We start from the raw sequence: 10353 nt of genomic DNA, 5'->3' as shown, positions 1-10353 counted from the left end.
CATTCAAATTCCCAAAAGAAAGGGGGAGCGGGGAGGATGGCCAAATTAAAAAGCCCATCCCAGAGCTGGGTTTCTAAACCCTGGGACCTTGCTTAGCTGTCCCTTGCCTCTGTCACATCAGCTGGCAGGTGGTCCCACAAGCTCACTGACAGGAAGATGCAGGCTTCGTGTGCCACGTGGAGTGCAGTCTCACAACAGCAGGTCCATCCAACACAGTGTGCAGTGCCGGTTTCTGGCTCTGCAGATTTCTCCCCTTCTGTGCCGTTCCTGGGGCTGCGCTGAGGACCCACCACACAACACAGCCACAGTGAGCTAGCTGTTTTCAGTAGGACCGCAACTTGGGAACGGTTAGAAAGAATCCAAAGTTCATGTCTTTTCTTAGATCACCTAATGAAGCAGATGAAAGGTGAGCAGAGGGCAGGAAGGCTGGGAACCAAGGTTTACAGCCACTCAGCAGGTTGCTGGGATTAGAGAAAACCGCATGCATCCAGGAGCCTGGGCCCCACCCCACTCAAAAGGAGTTTATGAAGCAGCTACTCGAGTCTCATCTTTTTCTTGGACATTCAAAATGGAGATTAGTATAAAGAAGCCATATCAATCATGTTGCTTCTGAGCCTCTGCACTGTAGTTCAGTAGGCCAGACTGTTCCAAGGTATGTTCCAAGAGGCCTTCAGGAGCAACCTAGTGTCACATCAGGCAAGTGCTTCAGCTTGGGCATTTCTCTTGTGCTAGCAGCAAAATGCAGCCTCTCTGCAGCTTCTCCTTGCTACCAAAACATGGTGGGCCTGGCACCCCTCCCCCCCCACCCCGCAGTCAGGGGATGTGGGAATAAAAATAAAGATGAGTCAAGACCAGCATCTTCAAATTAACAAACTGTAATTGTTTTCCCAAAGATACATTTTTTTTTTCATACACATCCATCATACACTGTAACCAAAAAAAGCAGTGTACATGAAATAAGAGAAAATAAATTAAAAACCCATAGCATAGGTAAGGAGGCTCTAGTCTGGAGCACAGCTGAGTTTCCAGCAATATAAGGAGGCTTGAGAGTTTCTTTATAAGAATGCCTGCTAGCAAGGGTTCCAGCAAGGTGGTTGGTCTGTAGTCAGTCTTGAGTACTTGAAACAGTTCAGTGTGTGTTGTTTGTTGTTTTTCCTTAGCGTTTAGAATAGCCATCATTGTCCTGCAATAGGCAGAGCTATCACGTCCAGGAAAAATGAGGGAGGGAACCAGAGGCAGCGTGAGATCCAAAAACAGCATTCAAAGGTAATTGGTCCAGTGGTGCCTGGGGGAGGAGGAAGGGGATGATACTCCAGGGTTAGCCATCTTCCTTTGGGGGTGTGTACCAGCCTGCACAAAAAACAAAAACCAGCACAGTGAGGGGCAGGCCCAGGCCACCCCAATTACCCACCCAAATCCCTGAGGACCTCTCCATTGTTCCAGGAAAGCAGATCCTAGGAAGGCTGTCCAGTCCAGCGGAAGGACACAGGCCTGGGGGAAGCTGAGGATACTTACCTGGAGGTTAGTATAAAGGAGGGAGCTTGGGTGAGCCCACCCAGACAGTACCCAGTCTACTTTTGACCCCACCCTTGGCACTTGTTGGGGAAAAGAGTGAGGTTAGCCGCCTCCATACTTCTGGAGAACTGGGCAGATGCTGATCAATGGACAGTAAAGCTCAGAAACCAAAGGCTCTCGCACTTGGCTGGCGTGGGGCTAGAGCCCTGCACAGGCCTGGCTCTTCTGGGGCCGGGCTCCAGCCTCACCGTTTTTTTCGTGGATCTGCACCAAAGACTTGTAGGACTGCTGTGCTCTTGTTAGGCTGTACTGAGACTGGGGAGAGAAAGTCGCCAGGTCAGATCATGGCCAGCTGCAGCCTACTGTCCCTCACTAGCAGGATGTCTCCCAGGGACTCAAGAGTCCGAGCTTCCAGCACTAAGTGCCTCTGCCAGGAAAGACCTTGAGGACATACCACAGTGCACAGCTTCCCTTTCCAGACCTGTGCCCACCCCAACATCTGAGGGTGCTTGAGGCCAAGGCCCTCCCTCCATTTCAGAGGCCTTGTCCTCTGTCTCTCACAGGCAGCTTTAGCCGGCTGGTGACCAAGCTGTGCTTGGCTCCCCAGTCCCAGGGCCCTTACTTTGTTGGCTCCAAACTGCACCCGTGCCTTCCCCTTCACCAGTGTGGCGCTGATCTGCATGATCACGGACTCTATGGAATAGGCACTGCTCCAGCCCTGGGGCAGAGCAGGGACAAAGCAGGAAGTCAGGCTACAGCTCCCGAGACACCATCAGCACCTTTCCAGGCAAGAGGCTGCCTTTACAGATAGGTCCCTTTACTCCCAGGATAGTCACCACTTGTCACCTAGATTGCTGGGTACAGGTTATGCCTAGTGCAACGAAAGGGCCACATTATGGCTATGATTTTTTCCTCCACCCCAATGGTTAAAGCTCAGCCAGCCCCACCCAGGCCAATGGCCAAGAGTGAAACAGGCTCACTCACTTGCTTGGTGAGAAGTTCCATGCAGATGGCACCTCCACCCAGAACATACCTGCAGAAGAAGGGTTAGTCAGCTGTGCCTGGCCAGAGGTCCAGTCCCTTCCTCACCTGCTACATCAGAAATGGCCTATTCCCTCTGCCCAGCCACTCACCCTCCAGAGAGGACCGGAGACACAACCCTGACGAATGGTGGGTCAAAGGGGAAGTTATCCTGGGAGAGAGGCAGACAGCAGTCAGGGAAGAGAGGCCTGCATTCTTGTAAGACTCAGGGCAGGCAGGGAAGGCTCAGCCAGGCAGCGGGGCTCAGAACGCCATCTTACTTTAAAGGAGAAGTTAAGTAGGATGAAGTCTGCTCCTTCCTTCTCCTTCAGGATCTGGAGATCGTTGTGCAAAGCGCTGTCCTGGTCAACTCTACAAAGCAATGAACCTGGGCTTTGTCTACTGGGTCCTGACTGAGCAGCCCCCATGGGCCCCATTGTCTACACCTGCTCCTGCCACAAAACACACTGCATGGGACACGACTTCCCCTGAGGCCCCACCAGTCACTCCACTCATTTGGCTTTCTCATCCCAGAGTTGCTACTCACTTGAGGAGTTTGACATTCCAGTCATAGAGACTGTCATTCACGAGTTCGACTGCATAGTTTCCTGGAAGGAGAGGATACATTAGTAAGATGGATTTGGACCAACAGGTGGATCCCTCCCTCTTCGTAAGAAAAAGGCTCAAATTGAGCCATGGTGGCTCAGCCTTTAATTTCAGCACTCAGGAGGCAGAGGCAGGTGAGTTCAAGGATAGTGTAATGTACAAAGTGAGTTCCAGAACAGCCAGAGCTACATAGAAAAATCCTGTCTTGAAAAAAGAAAAAAAGGAAAGAAGACAAGACTCAAAGGGTCCAGGTTTGTCTGGATATGCACCAACTCATGCCTCCAGGAGTTCCAATCCCAGTCTGAAAAGTTTATGAGCATTTGTGTGATCTAGAAATTCTCAGGGCTCCTTGCCAGTATCTTACTGCACCCTTGAAAAAACAATTACATTAATTTGCTTATTTCATGTGTGTGTGCATGTACCACTCATGTAAGCAGAGGCTCTCTCTGTCACGTGGGTATTGGAGACTGAACTCAGGTCCTGAAACTTGGTGGCAAGTGGTTTTATCCACAAAACCATCTATTGGCCCACATGTCCTTTCTGAGGAACTCCTCCTTTGCAGCCCCTGGGCAAACTCACCGCCTTTGAAACTCTGTGATCGGTATATATCCCTGAGCTCCTTCATCAGCCGGTCAGTGGCCTGCACCGAGCCAGACACTGCACCCTGGAAAGGAGAGAACACACAATTATTCCTTGATCTAGTGGGCAAACCTTAAGGCAGTCTGGCCTAGGGGAAGGATCAGACAGATCCAACATAGGAGGCAGCTCTCCATACTGATAGGCAGTGGCCTGCCGCTCCCCAGCCAGCACCCACCAACCCTTTGCCTTGCCTCTCTACAAGGCACGTACATTTAAGTAATCTTGCCTCTGGTTCTTTTTAATTTTCTCTAGGATGGCCAGGTTTTCTTTTCCGATGCCATCATCTTCAGACTTCTTGCCCTCTGCTGGCTCTTCCTCTTTCATTTCATAGTGGTCTAGGTCTTCTGTATCCTGAGGTAGGTTTGGGAGTGCAGAGAAACAACAGCACAAAGGGAGTGGATAGACTATTCTTTCTTTAGTCCCACTTGTCCCAGAGTCTCAAGCCTCCCCCGTGACATTCTACAAAACAGCTCAGCCTCATTTCCTACATAGTCTACAAGTTGGGTCTAGTATTTTGAGACTGAGTTTCACATAGCCCAGACTATCCTCAAACTCATTATATGGTGAGGATAACCCCCAATCTTCCTGCTTCCACCTGTCAAGTGTTAAGGATACAGGCATGCACAGGGCTTTATTTTGAGACAGGGTCTTGCTATGTAGCTTTCCCTGTCCTGGAATACATTATATAGACCAGGCTAGCTTCAAACTTGCAGAGATCATCCTGCTTCAGCCTCCTGAGTACTGAATTACAGGTATATGTCACTACATCTGGCCTCCCAAGGCAATTTTCTTCTCTTTCTCTATTTTCTCAAACCACAGCAGTAGAGTTACATAGAGGATCGAGACCGTCTTCTGTTCCCTAGGAAAAATCCTGCTTCAACTGTCCCTAAAATTCCCTTGGCAACAGACACTTCTCAATTTCTAGACGAATGACTTTGGCCTAGAGTGGTGATTAAAAAGCTTGTCTTATTAAGCTATATTTTCACACTCAAGAGTCCTTAGGACCCTACACCTAACAAAGAAAACTAGGAGCCAGCTAGGTGACTCAGTGGGTACAAGTGCTTGCCATTAAGCCTGGCAACACACGTTCAGTCCCTGGAACATACACAGTAGAAAGAACTGACTCCTGCCAAGTTGTCCTAACTTCCAACACACATATAACACATCTTTAAAATGTGGAGAAAACTAGACCATAAGTTCTTCTTCTCCCAACAAGAGCAGGATCTGAATTGGGTTCCAGAAGTACTCATTGCCAAGATGGAAATGAGATGGTCCAAAGCATGAGAAGCTCGAATTCAACAACATAATTAGGTCCTTATTCACCTGGCTGAGTGAACAAGTGGTTCACCAAGCAGAGGCGGCTTCAGCGCCACAGTCAGGTGCTGGGAGCATGGTACACAGGGTTGAACACTGCCAGGAAGGACTGTTTCGTGGCTCCTCAGCCCACTGTGGGTCTGAAGATCTGTACAAAGTCACAGAATCTGGGTCCAATGCGAAGAAACATGATCAGAGCTACTGCACTACAACAGAACATCTTGTCAAGTTCTGTACTAGGGCCAACTCATACTACCTTATTTTATTCCTTTATAATGTTGAGTTATTCTATCATCTTCATTTTATAGAAAAGCTGAGGTCTAGTGAATTAATCCTTATGCTCAAAGTAGATTTCACAGAAATAAGGTAAGTTCTATTTGGCTCTGAAGCTATTTATAAATATATGTCCATTTATATTCTATAGAAGCACCTACAGTTAGACATGGTGGCATAGGTCTATAGTTCTAGCTCTTGAGAGGTAGAGGCAAGAGGATCAATTCAAGCCATCCTAGACTATACAAATGAGTTTGAGGCCAGCCTAACTTATACAAGACCCTGTTTCAAAAAATAAACAAGGGCTAGAAAGATGGCTCAGGGGTTAAGTGCACTGGCTGCTCTTCTGGAAAACTGTTTCCAGCCCCCACATGGTGGCTTACAACCATCTGAAATTCCAGTCCCAGAGGATCTGATGCCTTTTTCTGGCCTCCACAGGCACTGTAGGTATGTAGTGCACAGACATTCATGCAGGGAAAACATCCATGCATATAAAAATGAGAAAAATATAACATGTATATTTTTAAAGAGTCTATCAGGTCTATTATGCAATACTATTTATTATCTGAAACAACCATGTAATATGCATCATAACCCTATTTTAATGAGAATATGTGAAACTCCCCAAATAAGACAATCAGGGAGCAAACTAGGGTCTGTTAAGACTCCTGAAGCCATCTGAAATTGTCTCCAGTATTGACTTCTTTTAACAGATTTGTACCTAAATGCTTTTAAAGAATGGATAACAGATGGCAATCGCCTTTACTTCAGGCCAGTCTTTATTCCACCGATACGTTTCTTTCCCCAGTTTGAAGCTGGAGCTGTTTATATTGAATACCTATACTAATGACAAACACTTCCCGTCACTGCCATCTCAAGTGGTAAGCCTACCTCAGGCATCTCCTCATCTTCATCTTCTGAAGACACTTCTTCCTGCGTGCACTGCAGTGGAGAATGGGGCAAAGATGAAGATCAGAGCCTAGTGGGTTGCTAGAATGCAGTCTCAGACCCACCCCCTACCCCTGAAGGTCTGGAAGCTGGGCACTGTGCCCATAAAGATGCCAGTTTCTCCATCAGCCAGAACTGAGTGGAGGCATGAGCCCAAGGGATGGATGACTTTGCTACTAGCCAATTATTCTTTTCCTACCACATGCCAAAGAAAAGGGAAGGGAAAAAAAAAAAAAAAAGGAAAAAAGGAGGCTGTTCTTCTCATCTATTCTGCAGATCCCAGCTTCCCTTTCCTGAAAACCCCTCTTTCATTTGATCTCCTCTAGAGTGACAGTGCATTTCTGGTTCTAAACAAAGGATCTGGGTTTCCAAGAGCTATCAACTGCTATTGCTAAGGATAACAGTAAAAATGCTCTCCTCATTTCAACCTGAGGGATGCTGGCCCCGAGAATGAGTTCTGATAGGACAGAAGCAGTGAGAAGTGCCCCACTGAGCTACATCCTCATCTGGAGAAGAAAGAGACTGAAGGACCGACCACATGTATGCTTGGGAGTTAATGGGGGTTGGAAGGAGCAACTGCAGTTCCATCTCAGCTATCAAGTGTTTATCAAGTGCTCTTTGGGAGGACTGAACAACGGGACCCAAAGGCAAACCTCAACTGCATACCTGCTCTGCAGGCAAGGGCTGATCCAGCATTTCCACATCGGGATGCTGAGGGAGGTTGTAGAGTTTACACAGGTCAGAGATGATCCTCTTCAGATGCTGCAAGAGCTGGGGGGGGGGGGGGGGAGCACAGGCACATCAAACACAACTTTCCCACTGCAATCTGGATTGCCAGCTCAGGCCCCCAAACGGTGGCTAGTTCTCCAACTGGATGGCCCCCATGGTTACAGGAATAACTTTTCCTATTGGATCTACCCTGGAGCTGCTACGGCAATCTGCCTTCTCTGGCTTAACTAAGCAACTCACCTAAGAAGTGTGCCCCAAGACGTTCCCCCCGGGGTACCACCCACTATCAGATCTTAGCTGCCTCTCATAGGTACTTTTGTGGCTGAAGCCTCACCAGGAACACATGCACTCCTCCCTCCTGGCCCCCTCACCAAAGTATTCCCTTTCTTTATGTCCACCAGCCTCTCCAAGACAGCAGCCAAGTTAGGATCATCAGACTCCACTGACCAGATGGGGGGCACAGCAGGATAGGATTCCTGAGGGGAAAGCAGGGAGAGTGGTCACAGGGGGAAACAGAGAAACCAGTTTTTGCTTAGCTTTCCTTCCCTGAAGACTTCTGGTTCCTTTCCTTCCCACCACCATGCCCTACTCTTGTAAACACCAGCTTAGCTTCCCTGGAAAAAGAGCCTGGGAGGACCTGGACTAGGAAACAATCTGCAAAGGTACTTTCTCCCACAGTAAACACCACGGAAGGCCAATGATATCAAAAGGAGGCTCTGGCTCTACGCTCCTGACTGTCACACTCCAAGTTCTCCCACACCCAGCTAGAGTCCTTCAGTGTTTCCAAACTCCAGAATCAGGGGAAGGAAGATCACCTCATAAGTCACACTAATGAGAAAAATGCAGGCTGTAGCCACCAGGGGAGGAGGAACTCCAATAAATAAAACTGTCTCCAAAGCTGATAGTAAAAGGACAAGTGTAAGAACCCCACCCCCACCCCCACCCAGAAGCCCTCTAAGACCCATTCTCCCTACCACTCCCTCAGGAACCTGCCCTCTCCTCAGACCAGGCAGGCATGGGCTGGGAGGAAGAAGCCTACGCTACTGACATTCCCAGCATTCCTGAGCCACCATGCCAAGGAGCCTAACAAGACTCCCCTACTCTGCCCAAGGCAAGGGGGCCAGTGTAGGCCAAGTTTCCTTTAGAGGGGCCATGGGCACTGCAGCTGAGAACCCCCAAAGACAAAGATAGTAGATGGCCTCTGGAAACTGAAAGGAAGCAGCTGGAGGAAGCAAACCTACCCGTAAGTGAATCCACTTAGCAAAATCCAATCTTTGATGTTTCAACACATGCCAAGGAAGCCTTACCCACTTCTACTGGGGATCTTAGCGATGCCATAGTTCTAACCAGTGCTGCAGGAAAAACAGTACCAAAGATGCTAAAATCTTTTCTTGACTGAGCCACTCCTGGTGGTCATAGCTTGGTGAGGTAAGCCTCAGCTTGGATAGATGATTCCCCATCAAAACTCAAGTGTCTTGTTACTACTACTCCACTCCCATACCTCACCAAACCATGACCTGGTTTGGTGGCAGAAAGGGATAGAAACACCATGAAAAACGAATTGAAGTGTTCAAGTATCACAAAATTCACAAGTCCGTCTTTCCCCAGGCCACTCCCGTTTCCAGTGTGGATAAAGGCACTGCCCACTAGTTCTGTAGCTAGTTCCAGGAGGGACAAGACAATTACAGTTGGTGTTATCAACCAATGTGAGCACTATATCACAGAGTACCGGGTGTGACAGAATTATACCCAACAATTTCCTCAAGGGACACTAGGCGATAAAATAAGATAGGACACATGGCAGGTGCTTCCTAATCTAGTGTCGTTAGGATGGAATGATGCCCGCCGGGAAGCAATGATGCTGTTACTGTTCAACACACACACATTGCTATCATCACCAGAGAAGGCAACAGCCACCTAGGACAGGTAGACATGACCCCAGGGACGGGGAGGTGAGTGGCAAAGTTGCTACCAGCTGAGGCAAAACGAGGACTTAAAGGCTAGTTAGTTACACCAGAGTAAGAGGAAATCCAAAGTGAACCGCTAACTACCACTTGGTGAAATTCAGGGAGCCAAGATGGACTGCACAAGGGCTGCCTGGGCAGGGAACCCACAGGTGGTAACGTCTAAGTGAAAACTGCTAAGAAGGGTCACTACCAAACTGGGCCGAGTTCCAGGCTAGGTCCTTCCAGCAGAGGCCTGGAATCTTATTAGAGTTGGGGGTGGGGAGAAGAAATGGGCATTCCTAAGGGACACGGTAAAGTTGTGGAGGAGTAAGCAAAAGGAAGCAAAATCATAAAACCTGAGGTGTAGGTGGGTTCATAGGGGGTGGTCGAGGGGCCACATGTCCGGGTGTCCCTCGCTCTCAGGGGTCAACAGCAGAGACTGTGACTGCACCACAGAACCTCAAGCTGAAGAAACAAGTGTAGCCTGGAGAGAAGGAGCGGAGCCCCAAGAGGCGGCTCCGGCCTCCGGGTCCTTCGAGAGCAGGAGGCTGTATGGTGTGATTTTTGAGCACCAGACAAGGGACCCCCAGCGCGGTGCAAACGAGAAGGTCCTCACCGTGATGTTGCAGTGGATGCGGACGGGGTCCCCTGGTACCGACCCCCGTGAGGGAAGATGGGGTCCGGGCGCAGCCCCGGCCCCGGCCCCTCCGGCTCCGGCCAGCAGGAACTCGCAGCTCAGCTCGTCCAGGCAGGCGCTGGCAATGCGGAAGCGCTCGTGGCCGCGATGGAAGATGGACTCGAGCAGCTTCAGTTCTCGCCTCAGGCAGGGCCCCGGCCCTGGGCCCCCTCCCGGGCCGCCCCCGGCCCCCGGCGCCGCCCCCTGGACCCCCAGCTGCTGCCCCGGCCCCGGCTGCTGCTGCCCCTGCGGCTGCGGCTGCTGCATCCTCCGCTCCGCTCCGCTCCGGGGCCGGCGGGCCGGGAGCCTCCGGCCTCCGCTCCGGGCTCCGCCGCCGCCGCGGTCCGCACTTCCTGATCCCCCCTTCGCCAAGATGGCGCCGCCGCCACCTCCGGGACAGGCCCCCTCCGCTAGCCGGCCCACCCCCCCCACGGCCGCCGGAAGCCGCGCGCCCCTCCCCCTCCGCGGCGGCCCCGCCTCCGGCCTCACGTGACCTCTGAGCTCCGGCCCCCGGCACGTGATCCGCGCGTCTTTCCCGCCCCCCGGCCCGCGCCTGTCACCCTCCACATGTGACCCGCGGCCTTCAGCTCGCCGCTCGAAGGGCCTCCGTGCGTGTACGTGCGTCGTGCGTGGCCGCGCACGACGGCTCTTTGCCGGTGCTTCCCCCGTCATGTGGCCAGCGTCTCC

The 10353-nt window shown here is 50.8% G+C and overlaps 1 protein-coding gene across 1 annotated transcript; it reads right to left on the bottom strand.

The window, feature by feature from the left end:
* Positions 1 to 859: 859 nt before the first annotated feature.
* Positions 860 to 10353, bottom strand: Ube2q1 (ubiquitin conjugating enzyme E2 Q1). The gene is made up of 13 exons (XM_051199468.1): positions 9607 to 10353; positions 7416 to 7520; positions 6982 to 7086; positions 6259 to 6309; positions 3991 to 4131; positions 3721 to 3805; positions 3083 to 3143; positions 2817 to 2907; positions 2649 to 2707; positions 2500 to 2548; positions 2138 to 2233; positions 1764 to 1830; positions 860 to 1350 (listed from the first exon to the last, which is right to left on the bottom strand). Exons 1-13 carry the CDS (start codon positions 10336 to 10338, stop codon positions 1319 to 1321), a joined length of 1674 nt encoding a protein of 557 aa, XP_051055425.1. The 5' UTR covers positions 10339 to 10353; the 3' UTR covers positions 860 to 1318.

The sequence above is a fragment of the Phodopus roborovskii genome, unplaced genomic scaffold (genome assembly GCF_943737965.1).
Source record: "Phodopus roborovskii unplaced genomic scaffold, PHOROB, whole genome shotgun sequence".
Classification (NCBI taxonomy): domain Eukaryota; kingdom Metazoa; phylum Chordata; class Mammalia; order Rodentia; family Cricetidae; genus Phodopus; species Phodopus roborovskii.
Note: the sequence above shows the minus strand (reverse complement) of the source record. Positions and strands in the feature narration are given on the sequence as shown.